The sequence below is a fragment of the Schistocerca serialis genome, chromosome 5, assembly GCF_023864345.2.
Source record: "Schistocerca serialis cubense isolate TAMUIC-IGC-003099 chromosome 5, iqSchSeri2.2, whole genome shotgun sequence".
Taxonomy (NCBI): Eukaryota; Metazoa; Arthropoda; class Insecta; order Orthoptera; family Acrididae; genus Schistocerca; species Schistocerca serialis.
The window spans coordinates 480,967,787-480,986,260 of record NC_064642.1 but is presented as its reverse complement, the minus strand read 5'-3'; the positions used below and the strand labels follow the sequence as shown (position 1 = coordinate 480,986,260).

At 41.3% G+C, this 18,474-nt stretch overlaps 1 protein-coding gene across 3 annotated transcripts in view; it reads right to left on the bottom strand.

The window, feature by feature from the left end:
* Nucleotides 1–18,240, bottom strand: part of LOC126481087 (mothers against decapentaplegic homolog 4) — a 167,435-nt gene extending 149,195 nt beyond the window's left edge. For 2 of the 3 annotated variants that reach the window (XM_050104588.1, XM_050104590.1), the window contains exons 1-3: nt 18,011–18,240; nt 17,545–17,693; nt 15,316–15,420 (exon numbers count right to left, since the gene is read on the bottom strand). In XM_050104588.1, coding sequence (XP_049960545.1) covers nt 15,316–15,420; nt 17,545–17,693; nt 18,011–18,062 — 306 coding nt within the window. In that variant the 5' untranslated portion in view covers nt 18,063–18,240. Of the gene's footprint in view, nt 1–15,315; nt 15,421–17,544; nt 17,694–17,787 lie in introns of all 3 variants that reach the window. The other variant, XM_050104589.1, reaches the window with a different exon arrangement.
* Nucleotides 18,241–18,474: the final 234 nt, after the last annotated feature.

Below are 18,474 nucleotides of genomic sequence, written 5' to 3'. Positions count from 1 at the left end.
CATTCTATATTCCAGATCCCTAAAACTTGATGGCGTAATACCAATCAGATGTCTGTTTATGAAATACTTATCTAATAATTTGTCTTGCTTTACAGGCAATCCTGGATAGCCATGACTAAGGGATGGCAAAAGTAACACTGGCCAAGATCTTGCAAATTGCTCAAGGAGTTGCTGCAGATGAAGAAGGACTCACTGGTCCAGGAAATGGAAAAACTAATGAACATGAGAAATGGCTACTAACTCTGCAGCGAAAATACAACAGTCATCAGGCAAGGAGTGCAGTTCAATATGTCCCATGTGAGTATAAATAAAGCTTACTTGATCCATTAGTATGGACTACTTCTGAAACCCCATCGAGCCATTAGTATGGTCTACTTCTGAAGCCCCGGATGCGCGAAGTATGGAGAATAATTGGTGGTGGAGGGCCTCGGGATTAACCGAATCTTTCAGACCTTGTGAAAGGTCATGATGAAGCTGTGGCTGAGGGGTGCACCATGGAGGTGTTCATGTGTGGGCCTGGAGGAGGGATGGTAGAGGAAATAATTCAGTTCAGAGCAGAGTAGTGTGATCTGCACTCCCGCTGAAGAAACAGCTCGAGGCATATTTGGGCCTGGCCTCCTTTTTCGGGAAATGTGTGCCCAACTAACTATTAAATAGTGATGCAGTGTTGCACTTACCAAGAAAAAAACATTTGGTTATGGACAAATCAATGGCAAAAAGATCTTGAAAACGTAGAGGAGGCACTTGTCAATGCTGATATTTTAAACCACTCTGACATGAGCCAGGAATTTTGTCTAAGTACATACGCGTCATCACAAGGCCTGGGAGCATATCTTTTCCAAATTAAACAGCTAAATGGTAAACAAACACCAAGCATTATTAGTTTCACAAGTAGAAGGCTTACAGAGTGAGAGAGGGCATACTCTGTATCTGAATTCTAAGCACTTGCTGTCATGCAGGCATTTCAAAAATTTGAATATCATTTATGGGGCAGACACAAAACGTTTACTGTGATCATCAAGCCCTCTCATTTCTCCTAACCTGCGAACTACTACACAGAAAGATAGCTCGGAGGTGCCCATATTTACAAGAATTTGGTTTTGAAATAGTGTACACTAGGAGTGAACAACACATAATAGCTGTTGTGATATCGAGACTGCCACATGGTTTGGATGACTTTTTGGAATTTACTGAACAGATCTCAGATACCAGAGTCCACCAAATGTGGGACAGAACCTATCAACCATACTTTGCAAAACTGTAAAGCTCTCTAGGACATCTGCAAGAAGAGGATCGGCACTGGCAAAAGGTAAGAAAAAGTTACAGGAAGCTAAGGACAATAATGTAGACAAGTTCTACATGATATATCAATGAGCACTATTTCATAGACACACACCAGAACAAGAAAACTGGTGTGTTTGCTTACCAGAGGACTATGTTGATAACTTTTTTAAGTATACTCGTAACTTGTCGAGCACTAGTGTCTCCAAATGTACAGGCAAAAATTACCACCTACTGCTATTTCCTGAATATGAAACGCAGGATACAACAAGTGATCAGAAAATGTATAATATGCTGAAAAACACAACACACAAATAAGCCTGGGTGGAACAAATTACGTCATTCTGACGAAACCACTTGAATTAGTATCAATGGACACAGATGGTCCATATACACAAGGAAAGGGGACACTGAAATATGTGAAAGCATTGCATGATGTCTCTTCTAAATACCTCAAATTATATGCTGTAGGGTCAGTAACTTCAGGACCAATCATAAGGAGAATAGTGGAAGATTACTTCCGAAGAGTAAGAAAGTCAAAGATAATCTTGACTGGCAATGCACCATATTTCACCAGCATGAAATGGAAAAATGGAAAGAATTTGTCAGTAAATACAGCATCAAACACATACTAGTATCTTGTTTTCATCCGAAGGCCAACCCAATTGAAAGAGTATTCAGAGAGTTTAACCGATTCATCCATACATATTGTCCACAGAAACACCTAAGTGGATTGCATTAGTATCACCATTCCAACAGTTCGTAAATAATTTACCACACACAACTACTGTTTTGACACCCACAGAGTTGATGTTCAAGAAAGTTACGATAGACGAATGGGCAAAACCTTTACTAAAGACATATAAAAAAGAAATGACTGCGGAGAAGAGAAAGCTCTAGTAACCTTAGAGGAAAAGGCAGAAGCTAGGGAAAAATAAATAAATAAATAAATAAAAAATAAAAAAATCACATGATAAGGGGTTTGGACGTGTAACTAAATTCCAGGTGGGTCAGGATGTGTTGTTGTGATCCCATCCAAAGTTGACAAAATACAAGAAACTCAGTCACAAGTGGTAATTATTATACACTGGACCATTTGTAATACTCAATATTCCACGTCCAGAATGTTACTGAGTAGTGTATCCCAATAGTGGGAAGGGAAAGGGATTGTACCCACATAAAGACCTGAAAAAGTTTGTTCATTAACAGAAATCAATACAATCAGTACACACAATATGAAAGAACATACATCCGTTCAATAGCAAGCAAATCCTACACCATATATGGGAGGAGGCACTGTAAATGAACTTACGGAAATATCATGTATTAAACACCTAATCAGGGCCAATAAGATCACTATGATAAAATTCAGAGATTGCCAGGTAATACAAAGATAGGATTATTTGGAAGGATGTTTAACGACATAGTTTGAGAAACACATTCTGGCCTATGGAACGTGATTGCTGTGAAGGGGAGAAGCAATTCTGACTTATAGTAATAGTAGCGGGAGACGTGTAGATGCTGCATACACTACTGCACATGTTGAGAAACTTGACGCACGCGCAGAATGATATGGCTTATTAATAAAGCATGGTGGTAACGTAAAATCATTCACATACCAAAACCCTACACAACAAGCAATGGTACTGATATCAGCACAGAAATGAAATTAATAAAATAATATGTATATAATAGGATTGAGGTAATTTAGAAGGAATATTTACGATGAATAGGGAATTGAGAAAAGTATAAAGCTAAATTAAGTAAAATAAACACTACTACACAAAAGGGTAGAGGAACGAAAGAACATGTACAAGACAATGAAAGGGAAGTAAATTCAACAAACATTACACCTCATTTTGAATTGAACTAGTATTTACACTAGATATTATGACTTACAGTTGGACTTTTTTATCACATAAGCCAACTACAGTATTTAAACAAAACTACAAACTATACAGTAAAGAACTGAAAATTGAGTACCATATATTAAAAGAATAACTACTAGCTTATTTGTGCTACACTTTAGATTACACAACGTTACACATGAAGCCATTTGTGTAATACTGTAGGCATAAACAGAACAAGCAGCTGGTAAGTCGAAGGGACCTAGAATAACATTTGAGTTCATATTAAAAACAAAACATGTGTGTTCACGAACACAAGGTTTAGAATACTTTAAGAATTTAACTCTGCTGAGGGTGAAAGTAAACAAAAAAGAAAATACTCCCACATACGGAGCCAGTATGAGTAAGTGATTAAAGGATGAATGTGATGTGAGATGATACACAGGCAATAACACACCTAGCAGTTTAATTATTGATAAGAATACTTTTTAGGGAATGATGCAAAGCCGCATCCCAAATAAACACAGAAATATTACGGTGGTAGGTACCTTTGAAGATGGGCCCACCGTACTGCAAATGTTGTGCGTATGAATGTATAAGTACCAATATGTATGTGGAGTGGGAGAGTTTTTTGGAGATTAAAGTACGTGAATGAATTTATGAAGTAAAGGAAAGATCTACTAACATAAAAAATGAGTTAAAAGGTAATTTACTATGAGGCAAATGACACACGGTGTAAAGATCAAATAATCTTTTAAACGGCGAACTGTACAAGCGAAAATGCCTATCCCTCTCTGGGTATGTACATTGGTCATTAGAAGGGATACTAAGAACTGTAAGTAATACAATCAAAACTTTAAACCATTATGACATCTGAACATAATTACTGATAAAAGCATATGGTAAATACAAGAAGTAAAAACCCAACTCCAGTGGAAATGCAAGTTGGAAATGTAGCAGTCTTCTGCGCCAAGATATGAGAGGACGAGTAAAAATGTACATGATGGAACTTTTTAAGCTGGGAGACTAAGAACATTTAAAGAAGAATTGTCTAACAGTTAACACAAATACATGTAGGTAGCACGATAAGCACACATGAAAACATTAGATACAATGAAATGTATGCTTGATTATGATATGATGAATTTCAGATGAAGTTTGGACAGAAAATCCCACATTTTTCCTTCATTCAAAACCTACAGTTCCCTGTAGATAATAGATCTCTTTCCCGCTGAGTTGATAGAGGTATCGCTGAATGTAGTTGTGTTCTGTTACTGTTAGAAGACACAAGGAGAACAGATTATTTCAGTTTCCTTTTTCTGGGCACCTGTAATAAAGGGAAGATATGTAAATAAATGAAAATAAGGCTGCTTTTCTTTTGTTACAAAAAAGAGAGGAAAGAAAACTTACATGTGTCAGCTCAAGAATGTTGAGAAAATTGAAGTTTACTTCTAAAATAAAATCTCTGATTCTTGAATATAACCTTGTAATTATATGTAATATTTTCTGTATACTATGTAAAGACAATTACATCATCATGATGCAACATGTACCTGAACCATGTGAGGTGCAAAAAGTGATACTGGTGGCTTACTACCATGAAAACAGCATGTGCCTACCACAAGGATAAAACGAGGATAAACCTTCTATTGTGGTGCAACATGCAGGACGTGGTGTCGATTGTAGAAAGTGGCTTTTTTGGACTCTGCAGTGTTTCAAGGTTCACTGTAGCCTACAAACAAATGGACAGGAATTTACACAGCTCCTTCATTGTGATATCAGAAAAAAAAAGAGGACAATCATCGATGTGCCGATTGTACGAAGTGGTTTCTTTGGTCTCTACAGCACTGAAGAGTTTGTTGGAGTTTACGAACTAGAAGACAGGAACTTATATGGCTCCTCTGTTGTGGTTCCGACAGGTATAAGAGGCCCACAAGGTCACGATGCCGCGTGGACATACTGACTGGCTACAATAGTGTGCAATGATTATGCACTAACAATGCGGAGTGGAGACTTGACTTAAACAATCAATATACCCACTGCAGGGATAATATATAAGAAAATACCACCTGAACTAAGGAAGGCTTAGAGAAGAGAAACAAAGTATATTAATATTGTAAATGATGTTACTGTACAAAAGAGTTTTGTCAAGTGAACATTAAATAATCGGTAAAAGTTAATATAAAAAAATTGTAATTTAAAGTCTGCTCTGGGCAGAGAATAAACAACCCCTAACCAACCAGAAAAGTGCACCACTACTGTATACTGTCACCCGGTAAAGTCTGGACAATACCAGTACACAGTAGGGTGGCAGTTGTAGTGTACTTGAACTGGAATACCAAAAGAATATAATTTTTTAGATTGCTTCTCTCTCTCTCTTTCTCGTCATTTACAGGAAGATAAACCTAACATGACTGTTACCTCACCAATTTCAATGTTTTTCATGTTCATTTGTTAACAGTTTTCTTTCATTAACCACTTGTCTAGTTTCTGATGCCTCCGTGGTAGGATGTTTTATGGAGACTGTTGTGTTGGCAGAAGAGCCAACACAGTGTTACGATTGGAGGCCGAAATACACGCATTTTAGCTCAGGCAGGCTGGCGTGAGGAGGGAAGAACTATACTGATGTGAGGTCTGGAACATGACAAGGAAATAGAATTCAGAAAGCGGACGTAGCTAGTTTGATACTAAACTTTAATCCATTAATGATGAACGTCGCTCTGGACGGTACATGGTTCACAATATTATCTGTTCAGAAAACATAGTAACTGAATATGGTGCCTTGCTAGGTCACAGCAAATGACGTAGCTGAAGGCTATGCTAAACTGTCGTTTCTGCAAATGAGAGCGTATGTAAACAGTGAACCATCACTAGCAAAGTCGGCTGTACAACTGGGACGAATGCTACGGAGTCTCTCTAGACTAGACCTGCCGTGTGGCGGCACTCGGCCTGCAATCACTGATAGTGGTGACACGCGCTTCCGACGTATACTAACGGACGGCGGCCGATTTAAAGGCTACCACATAGCAAGTGTGGTGTCTGGTGGTGACACCACAGAGACGCTCTGTCTTTGTGTGAAGGGAAAAAGTGTAAACTCGCATTAAAAAACATTCAATACAGTGGTCATTACAAGTTTGGAGTGCAGTTTCATTTAGTAGGACACAAAACCTATGACTATTAGGATTCCTTCTACAACAATTTTATATCACGACAACAATGCCTTATCGATGTGACATGGTCACAAGAAATTTATTTATCTTGTAAGATGAAGATGGAAAAAAAAAAGAGAAACACATCACTTGCAATTCAGCGTTCCCTCGATGGGTGGTACTTATGGTCTTGGAGAGCCTGGCTACGTGCTCTAATGGCCTCTGCGATTCCTGATGAGTACCAAGAAACTGTCTTCCGTTGGGGTGGTCCTGAGAAACAGGGGATCACTAAATCAGCTGCCGAAAGACTGGTTGTAGTTGTATTCTGGATTGCCTCATCAACATCACTGTGGTGGGGAGCCAAAGGCAACAGCAGAGGTGAAAGCATCCCAGTCAACACTGTTGCAGACCCATCTGGGCAAGCATCCAGCAGGTTATGCTGAGGGAGAGAGACAGGAAGATCAGGAAGGTCACTACCACACATGACGCTATGGACACTCTAGTGGATGGATGGGAGAAGACAAGAGCCGCAGATGGAAAAATCAATGGCCAAGAAACAAGAAAGTTTTGTGCGGCTCACTGAAGTTGGTTAGTTGGTTGATTTGGGGGAGGGTACCAAACAGTGAGGTCATTGCTCCCATTAGATTAGGGGACGTCAGCCATGCTCTTTCCAAGGAAGTGTCCGGGCATTTGCCTGAAGCGATTTAGGGAAATCACGGAAAACCCAAATCAGGATGGCTGGACACAGATCCCACTGAAGTGTTTAGGGACATCAGTATTCACAAGACAGAGGTGAATTTGTGCCAGTAAGTTTTTGAGGTCTTCACCATGGCCAGTGATCATTGTTCCACTACAAAGGGTTATGGACAATGAAATTACCCAAGAATAGGAAAGGTGGGGGGGGGGGGGGGGGGGGGAGGGGCAGGGGCAGGGGCAGGGGGGGAGAGGCAGGGGGGAGGGGACTGTTGGGGGAGCTGAGAAACCAATGCAAACAATATCTTATGAGGCACTTCACCATTGGGAAGGAGGTAAACACTCCAGATGGTAGAATTGTAAAACACACTTACCTGAACAACCATAGTCTCCATAAGTGTATTAAGAGGCACACTTTCACTCTATAGAATTTTTGGAATGTTTGTGTGAACTGTGCCCGACACATGCCGTATGTAGCATAATTCTTATAATATCCCCCGGTATCCATGAAGGGCCAGGGTCTGCAATGCTGGAAACCAAGTTTCCTGAAGAGCAATGAAGAAGGCAGGAGAAGTGCTTAAAAGATGATGTAGCTCAGCTAGGGGGCGGAAAAAACCACTACTATTCCACTGGAGAATAATGTTGTCAACGTACTGTGAGGCCATGAAGGGACCAAAGAGACAATTTATGCCCAGGGTCACCCACTGCCACTGGTTGAGGCGTTATGGCATCAACACACATAGGTTTTGCATTCGATTGTGTGGTAAACTTGGGGCCTCAGGGGCTGCCAGAATTTCCGTCAGCCACACGAGTGGAACGGGAGATTTGGTGGTGTGGGGGACATCGTGATATCCCTGTTCTTGGAGGACTACTACTTATCTTTCCTCTCCTTCGGGGATTTGGATGACTGTGAGGCCTCCTCTGAATCAGTTTCAGGTACTGATGATCGTGAAGCCCTATGACCTGCAGCCTGTGTCTCCAGCCACTGGCTGGTGTCTGGTTTCAGACTGATACAAACCTTGGACAGAAGTGTCCGGAGGGACCTTTTCCTGTCAAGAGAAATTGATTTGTCTCTAACTGCGAGGTGGGAGCCAATGTCCCTGGGGACATGGGTGGGAAGACAATGACCCTAAATCAGGTGTGGGGGAAGCAGCAAGAGGGGAGCCCCCAACTGTCAGGGGGAGGGGGGGGGGTGAAGAGCGCAGGCATGATCGAATGGCCCTGACGGCCCACTGTTGGAGGTGGAACAGGCGGGAGTACCGCCGCCAAAGGATGCGACATCGTCATAGCTGTAGCATGTGACACTGTTGTACATGTCTGGTGCAACCGCTTGTACTACTTCTTTGCCTCTTGGTAAGTTAGTTCGTTGAGAGTCTTCTATTCTTGTATTTTCTTCTCTCTTGGGAAAATTGTGCAATGAGGTGGGCACAGAGAATGTTGCTTTCCAAGTTTGACACAGATGGGGGAAGGCGCACAAGTAGCGTTCCTGTGCAGCGGTCATTTAAAATCTCTGCACATGGGGCTAGCATTGCAATGCGAAGACATGTGTCCAAATTTCAAACACTTGAAGCGTCACATGGGGGCAACATACAGTTTCACATCGCATAGGTATACCATCACCTTCATCTTTTCACGCAATAAATTGTCCTCAAAGGTCAAGATGAAAGCAGTGGTAGCAACTTTATTGTTCTTTGGCCCCCTATGGACACAATGGACAAAGTGGACATCCTGACACTCCAAGTTGGCGCATAGCTCATCATCAGATCGCAAGAGCAGGTCTCTGTGGGAAACGATGCCCAGAACCATATTTAGACTATTATGGGGATTGACAGTCACTGGTATGTCACCCAGCTTGTTAGAAGTCAGTACCAACCGTGAATGGGCAGGGGATGCTGTTTTGATTAAAATTGACCCATTTTCCATTTTAGGGATGGCGGAAACTTCCCCAAACTTGTCTTCTGTGGTCTCCACAAAGAATAAGGGCTTTGTGGCCTAGAAGGTATCTCCATCAGTGTTTCTCTACTTGGCACTTAGCTCTATGTTCCTCCCATGGTATAGCAACAGAAGGGAACATTTTAGGGCTGTATCTCTCTCTGCATTAAATGAGAACTTTCCTTCCCCAGAGACTGCTGCACCATTGGCTGCCAGTGGGAGATAACTTCATCTGCTTCATTTGTCGCTCATCCGCCATGCTGCCAACCATTCTGAATGGGGGCTCTCCCCACCCAGCCTCAACAATGGCTACCTGGCCAGTATTCTATCACTCAAAGTCCCTGTGCTCCAGTCATGACAGGCGCACACTCCTTGGCATAGATTATGAGTTTCCAATTCAGGCACCAACAGTGCAATGCCTGCGTGGTCAGGGGGGCCACCACCATGCAGGTACATGACGACAAGCCCCCCCCCCCCCCCCATGCCATTCCCACAACGGGATGGCTACCACACTGGGTTTTGGGTGTCCTACCTTATTAAAGGGAAGGGCGCAAAAACGGAAAGACAGAAAGGTGGAGACTGCATTGGCCAACCTTCCCTGCATGATCTGCACCTAGGAGAATTTTGAAAATTTGTCACAGGCAAACCCACCAATGGGCACCATGTATTTATTTAATGAAAAGTTGTGGGAGTATAAGCTCGCTAGGCTCGCAGAATGGGAAGGAAGTAATGCTGCAAGTGCTGGGGCCTAACGGTAGCCAAACACATACTCATAAGAAGAGATGGGAGCCCCCTTGGGTTGGGGGGGGGGGGGGGGGGCAGCAAGTGAAGTGGCAGTGTGGTGGTTCTCAGTCATTAAGTGAAGAAAATCAGTCACTGCATTGTCTGTGGTCAAATGTAATGCCTGAAATTTGGCATTCTCAGTCCACTATAGATCTCGGAACATTGTATTCCCCAACGATTTACGATATGGAATGTCCTATGTGTCTAGCTCCAACTACTTACCCACATTCAAAGTCTGTTAAATCTTTTCACATGAACCACTGGAGTATAAATGACAGCTCTGCCAATCCACTAAGCTTTTATAACTTGTTTACACAATACAACCACCATGTGTTTCTGTAGATACTGCTACCCCATGACTTTCGTCATCTTAGTGTGAAAGTACATACACTACCTTGTTTTTGGAATTAACGGCTAGGTTTGTGGGGAGAAGAGAGGACAGAGTGGAGGAAGTTAAAAAAGAAAGGCAGGTTCCTCAGATCCCAAGATCCCTCTCAACCTCACTTCCATCACTGGAATAAATAAAATTTTTACGATTTGCTGGATACAGCACACAAATTTATAACAAAGCTAACTCCTGAAACTGAATAGGAGGAAAGTGAGAACTTAAAAAAAAAATCTCATATGGAAAAATTATTTCAATGAAGCGGAATATGAATATCCCGAGAACACGCTATATTATTAGCACACCATCTTCTGCAGCAATTAATGATTAACTAATAATGTTAATCTGCTTCTACTATTAAATTTCAATTAACAAAAAGCTGTAGCTCTGTTCTGAAATACTATTTGTTTGGTACTATGGACTGAAGTTTTACTTACAAAATCTGATGAAAATTATCTGGACACCTCTATGTAACGTGGAACTGACCCTAGATGTCACTGTTAGTGATGTGATTGTGAAGCGTAAATGTGAAGGAACAACTGCAGCTAAACAATGGCCAGACAGCCCTTATGTACTGACAGACAGGGACCATCAAGCATTGTGGACGGTGGTTGTAAAAAAGTCAAATGAAGTCAGCAGAATATGAGTTCCAAAGTATTACCAGCATCCCAACCAGCACAGTGACTGTGCATATGGAACTGGTTGGTTGGTTGGTTGATTGGGGTTGAGGGGACCAAACAGCAAGGTAATCAGTCCCTTGTTTTAAAGGTGGTCTATTCGGATGAATTTACATCTCACGAGAGTCATAACGGGTGGGGTGGGGGTGGGGCGTAAAAGTACAGTCGTGTTGTCAATGGTGAAAACAAAAGGAGGGAAGTCAGCAAGTGGGCAACCCCAAGGCTATGCTAGAGGCAGGAAATATCCCACCCCAATGCAGTACAGGCAAGACCACCTGCTACTTAAAAGCATTCAACCACTAGAATGTAAAAGTGTGTATTGGAAAAGGAGACTAACTAAATCTAAAAAGCGATAAAAACAGAGTAAAAGGGAGATAAAAGAGGATCTTGGCCAGGGAGGGGAGTCAGGAATCTCCAAACACAGCTTACAGTGGGAGACACCCCAACCCTCACCGCACTGCCCCTACTCCAGAGGGAGATTAAAAACCTTAAAACTGAAAATAAAAACCACTTTCATAGAGGAAACTGAGAACCAGTTCCACCATCTGGGAATCATCTGCCAATATTAAATGTAATATGCGAGGAAGTCCGTACTTAGTATGCAGAGCCAAAAGGAGGGGGCATTTCACCAAAATGTGGGCTACTGACTGGAAGGCCCCACAACCACAAAGAGGGGGTGGCTCATTACGCAAAAGAAAACCATGGTCAGCCAGGTATGGCTGATGCCGGGATAACACAGGGTGGTCAAGTCCTTTCAGGAGAGGCGGAAGGAAGAATGCCATGGGACAGGTGTCACCTTAATCGCATGAAGTTTATTAGACAGGGAGGTAGCCTCCCAAGAGTTGGCCCATGATTGTGCGAAGTGGGATTTGATATGAAGCCGTAAATCCGCCGCAGGAGGGGTTACAGGGAAGGGGACGGGGGTTAAGTAACTGCTCCCCCAGCCGAACGATCAGCAAGCTCATTACCTGGGATACCCACATGGCCAGAGACCCAAAGGAAGTCAACGGAACAAGCAGCATGGTGAAGATCAGCGAGATAGTCATGGATGGCAGAGACCAAGGGATGGCAGGAAAAACACTGGTCAATAGCCCGAAAGCCACTCATTGAGTCCGTACATAACAAAATGCGGCAGAGTTGGGACTGTTTAATAAAGGTAAGGGCCTGGGAAATTTCCATCAATTCCCCACATGCAGTTGGGATTTTTCATCCCAACACAGGACTTGAAGGCATATCCCACACAATCAGCAGAGTTAGAGCCATCAGTGTAAGAAACAACAGCATCCTGAAACTCTCATAAAATTCGGCGGGAAAAACAGCGGAACACCATCGGGGAAACGGAATCTTTCAGACCTCGGCAAGAGATCCATCTGAATCCGGGGCCAAGGAACTAACCAAGGGGGGGTGTTGGGGAGGGAACGTGGGAGACAGGACAAAGAAGGAAGCTAAAAATCAGTAAACCCGCCCAAGGGCAGGAATCAGGTGGGCGATGTCCTTGGTCTGGGAACAGGATAGAATAGGAAGGATGAGTGGGAGAGGAACGGACAGTGATTGCATAAGAAACCAGAAGCTGGGACCACCGAACAGAAAAGGGGGGGGGGGGGGATCCCAGCTTCAACCAGGAGACTATCAACAGGGCTAGAAGGGAAGGCACCAGTGGCCAAACAGATACAACAATGGTGGACTGGATCCAGGAGGTGCAGTGTGGAAGGAGCAGCCGAACCATAAACTTGACAACTATAGTCCAAGCGAGACAGCACTAAAGACCGATAAAGGCGGAGAAGAGTGGAATGATTCGCACCCCGAGGGGTGTGGGCAAGGAAGCACATGACATTGCGTTAACGGAAACATCCTATCTTCAGAAGTCTTGATATGAGGCAGCCAAGTGAGCTTCTTGTCGAAAAGAAGACCCAGGAAACGAAACTGTGGAACCACAGGTAATTGTTGTGCATCGAGGTAGAGCTCCAGATCGGGGTGGACTGCAGTACGGCAATAGGAGTGGACACCCGCGATTTTAAAGGGGAGAATTGAAACCCGTGTGAGAGGGTCCTTGCAGAGGCATGCCATATAGCAACCTGGAGCTGCTGCTCTGCAGAGGCCATCGAAGAGGAACTAACCCAAATGCAGAAATCATTCACATACAGAGCAAAGGACCAACGGAGGCAACAAGTCCAGTTATAGCAATGAGGAAAAGAAGTACACTCAATACGGAACCCTGTGGGATGCCATTCTCCTGGGTCCGTGGAGAACTAAAAACAGTACCAACCCGAGCCCTGAACGACCAATGGAACAGGAACTGGCGGATAAAAATCGGGAGTGGGCCCCAAAGATCCCACTCATGAAGCGTAAGAAAGATATGATGGCGCCAAGCCGTGTCATAGGCCTGTAGAGACTTTCAGATAGGATGCATTATGCCCGTGTGCAACTATTAATACATTTTGCATGAAAAATTTAAAACTCTGCTTTGGTCTTCAGCAGAGAAGCATTATATATAAATGGACATTATTGTCATATCTTTTGCTGCAGTTTATACTCCACAGTTCTTCTAAAACTGAATTTTGTAATTTGAGGCATCTATCTAATTAAAAAGGTCTACGTCATTACATGTGTGAGTAACAGCTCCAGCTCCTTATTAGGTCTATGCAAAGTGTTCTGTTATTTATTTAACATAAATTCTTCGTGTTACATTTCACAGATTAGACATCTCAGAGACAAGAATCTAGAACAGGGCTATGCCATGAAATACATGTTTTGTGGAAGCATGTGTCGAGACAAGAATGCAAGGGGCTATGCCCACAACTGGATATAAATACCGAATTATAAAGCATCAAACAGACAATATGTGATCTCTCATGTTTTATTGGTGTGATCTATTAACAGTGTGCTTTAAGGTGTTCTGACAAATCGTTTTTTCCATTTTATGCATAAAATTATGACAACTGACCCAGCTGTCTTCTTCAGGTGCTGCAAATTTTGCTTTTATTTGTACTTGTTACCTGGATTGAGAATTATAATTGGCCTCATGTCACTAACTATAGCTGAATTTGGGTCCTAATGCCCACTATGTCCTTTCATGGCTTTTTGGAGCCCACATTGTTATTCCGCAAACCACAAATTCCCAGCCCTGGTACACATGATGTCTGGTGAGGTCATTAAGGTCTTGCTATCCATGGAAAGAGGAATTTCGTATGGGGAGGGCCTCCCAGCGACTAGACCTGATCATCTGGTGCAAGTCTTTTGAGGTGATGCCACTTCAGCAACTTGCGCATCGATGAGGATGAAATGATGATGATGATGAAAGATGACACAAACACCCAGTCCCTGGGCGGAGAAAATCTCCAACCCACCTGGGAATCGAACCAGGGGCCCCCGGCATGACAAGCCAGCATGCTGTCGACTCAGCTACAGTGGTGGACTTGCTGCCCATCAGTGCTGGGAAAATGCTAAGAGAATTTGTGTTTCACAGAATATCAGTGGGGGCTCTGAAAAACAAAAGAGCATCAAAGGGCATAGTTGGCTCTGCTATAAATGGACCAACGGTAGTTCATAATTTGGTTGAAGTCTGGGCAGTGAGTACACACAACAAAATTCACAGCAACTGAAAAAGAAGGATGGGACGGTCACTGAAACAATGTGCATAAAATGAAAAAATAACTTGGCACAACAACTGGAAACACACCATTAAGTATATGGAATAATAAGTAGCTGAAGTACCTATATCAAATATTGAAGTCAAAATAATCACAGTGCGTACTACGAATTTGGGAGAACAGTGATCATAATTCTAAAAGTTTGCAAGATATTTCCATAGGCCTACAAACAAAAATAATTTTGTGGCAAATGACGTACAGCCAAAAATCTCTAAACTGACTATTTATCAACTAGCTGAGTTTTTTCCCTGACATACATTTGTAGCAGCAGCAGCAGATTTTTTTCTCAAAATCTCCAGCTTTGTCAATTTACAATCACATTATCACCTTCCAATCTAACCCAGGCCTCAGGTTACACTACAGCTCAATCCCAAGAGAGCCTTCATTTCAAAGAGGTAGAAAATATTACATATATTGTGGTGACAGGAATCTATGACACCCTTCTGTGACCTAACAAATCCAACATAACCAGTGAAGAATATTGAATAGTTTCAATTGTGGCACTAAAATGCATCACCTCTTTATCATCTTTCATTGGTCCCCTAAAACTGTCTTTCCGATGGCTACTTGAAACAGGCACTTGTCAACCAATGTACCTCAGATAATCCACACCCTGACTGACACTGTCCCTGTTATAGACTTTTAGCCTGTCAGAGAGACAAGAATACAAATATAGACAGAATATGTTGTACATATTTATAAGGCTTTTTGTATATAAATGCCACTAGCAAAGACTGAATACTAAAATTACTTTGCTCAGTATGTTCAGTGTCATGCCTAATTTATCTATAATCAGTGCTTATCTACAGATTTCATAAATTCACTTTGTTATATGATTATAGTATTTAAATGACTGTTACAGTATGATTTGTCTACTAAGTACTGGGATGATAATATTTATCTTCAAGTCATGCTAACCTGCAGTCTGCCATCCAGAGTACGCTGAATTGTAACACATTTACTTGGATGAGCCCCATTTGTTGTAATGGCTGTTATTAAACTGTCCAGTTCATCACGCTTTTCCTGCAAAGAAGGATTTCATTGTTTTAGTCAGCAACAATAAATTAGTTTTTCTTATGCTAACTTGGGCTGTTTATGATACAATTTTATCACCACTAACTGAAGACATAATTAAGAAATATGTAAGAATTTGGGACCAAATCATCATGATGTGGTGAAGCAATCGAGATGATTCCCTACCATAATCAAAGTCCTTAAGAAATTCTTTTACAGTTTATAATCATCTGGGCCTATAATTTTCCCTCTTTATGGCTCATTTAAAATATATGTTAACCATTTCTGTATCAGTAGCGAGATGTCTCACAAACAGCTTTACTGCAGCCACGGGAGAGTACACGTGTGCGTGTCTGTACTTCATTTAGAAAAACAGCATCTAGAAAACTATCACTATTGGTCCATGTATTTATGCAGCACACATTACAGGAATAAGAGGTCATTTCTGATGCAACTGTAGGTTCAACACAGACAAGGTTAGAGATGGAAATTAGATATGTACTTTTCAAAGGAACCACTCATGCATTCATCTTGTGTTGAAGGGAAATGTGGAGAAACCTAAATTCGTATGGATGGATAGATGAGCACTTGAGTTCACTCCTGCCAAATGATAGTCCAGTGTCTGAAAGACTGAGCCATCTTGTTACTTACTCTCATTTACAGTAATACCATTATCCGGACAAACAGTTCCCAAAATTGCTTACTCAGTTTTATATCAACATTCACTAAAATTAAAGAATCTATTTAATTGAACAAAGGTTATTTCACCTGCACCAATGTGTTTGTCATCTCAATTGCTATGGAAACCTCCCGTAAGTCTACAAACCGTTCTCCAGTCTGTATACAAATGTAATCATCGAAAAGACGTTACATTTTGACAATGTTCAATATCTACCTCTATTTTCTGAAAAAGTGTTAAGGTAATGTCTTGTGTCTTTATGATTCATTTCAAGTATGTGTAGTGCCATCACTGTGAGTAGCTCTTTCCTTCACGATGAGGGCCTGTAGGTGCAGCAGTGCTACGGAAATGGATCACACTCAAATCTAGGTGATGTCTACTAGGTGAGTGGACCACAGAGAATGTCTTCAGTGTTTGTACGTCCTTTTTGTCTTTACTCTAGTGCTTTATGTTCTTTTCTGCATTGACATGTCACTAGTGATTCTTCTACTTTTAAAATCAAGTAGGTCTACTAACTTTAAGGACAAAAGTGTGATCTGTTGTTATTCACTACTACTATTGTCAAAACTAATTTCTGTGTTGGATACAAGGAACCCATAGTATACACACTGTTATTCAGATTTACAAGGCCTCAAAACAAATACTGCACAATTTCTACAGTTGTTACAAGCAGTATCCTTCTCTTCCTATGCTATTACCACAGTTTGGTAGATCTACACACACATTTTCTCTTTTCAGTTTGGTAAAGTAATGTCAATATAATAGAAGAGAAATGATATCTACTGTTACTGATCTTTAAAAAATTAAGGCCTAATATCATTAGATTACTGTACCTACATAAGTGAATCTACTATTGGAAACAGTGGAAATACTCTGACACTAATCCATTATTAGTTATGTGTTCTTAGGAAGTATTTTTTCATCTGATTTAAAGCATAAGTATTTGATCAGATCGCAGAAAAATACAAACTGAATAACGGGCCTAACATAGCATAGTGACCGTATATAATTTTCAGAGGCCGACTGATGACAAGAAGTTTAACTATACTATTTATAATGTACCACGAAATAATGCGACAGCGTAAAAACACTGAGTGTTGACTACTCATGTTTCGGAAAATGATCAAAATCATTGATCATGTTAAGTTTATGTCACATAACTTTTGTACTTAGCACTCTATGATTATCGACAAGTAACTGATAGTGAATATGGATAACTACGTGAATTGTGTGACGACAGTGAATTAAATTACATAACCTACCAGCCTGTCACTACTTAAAACACTTTGGTGGACACTAACTGGGAAATGAATTTACAGGTGTCCATAATGCGAACAACTGTTATCGTCGCTGACATAGGCTATTACCTTCATAAATACACGAAGTAATCAGTTTATCAGAACACAAGACACGGCTGAACTGCTGTACTTAACTAAAGTCTAAGAAGTACCAACCTTCAATTTCTTCACTAAACTTTCAATAGCGCGTTTTGCAAAACCTTCTGATTCTCCTCCTTGGCGATGACACATTAAACTATGCACTATACTCAAGCAGGCGTCGGCTGATGTTGGTGCATTTGTTGTTATAGCAGTCATGTCTCGATCTGTAAGCAATATTAACACATTCACACCGTCTTACATCACAAGACTGAAACGTGGTTTCGTCCTGCTTTCCTATTACAGATGTCCATTACCTACCCTTAAGTTCTTCCTATTGATACAGTAGAGTTGACAGTCACAAAAAATCCACTAAGCTTGAAAATTACGTTTATACTTAATTCAGTCATATAGGTTTACTGGGTATCATACAATTAAATAACAGGATTCACAACGTTTTTACATGTTTCCACTAAGACTGATATCACCCATATCTTCGAAATTACGCGTTTCACTTAAACTGATGGTCACAGAAAATCCAAACCTGCTGTTGCCGCAGGACTGAAGAGGTGTCCGCCGCCAGACAAGCCTACCATTCTTGCAGTTTGTAGTGTAACACTCCTTTAATGACAGTCAATACTGTTTCTGCATAATGTTTAACGTCCACACTGAACGACAACCAATGTAAACATGTCTCCAGAGATGTTTACAACAAATTCACTGAGCTTCCTACATTACCTAACCACAAACACTGCCTGCAGACATGCTCTAGAAACAAAAACACTACTACCGATTAGCACCACAGATGTCGATAGCACAAAACTAATGGTAGTTCATCTGTGGATTCCGACGCTAAGGTGTTTCCAATTGCAGCTAAAATTGAATTCATTGATTTCATCATATTTATATGTTTATCTCACTGTAGCAGAAGAAACACCATATGCTCAATATATAAATGCATATTAGCAATACATTACATAGAAGTAAGTTTAATGTCCCACCGAAGAC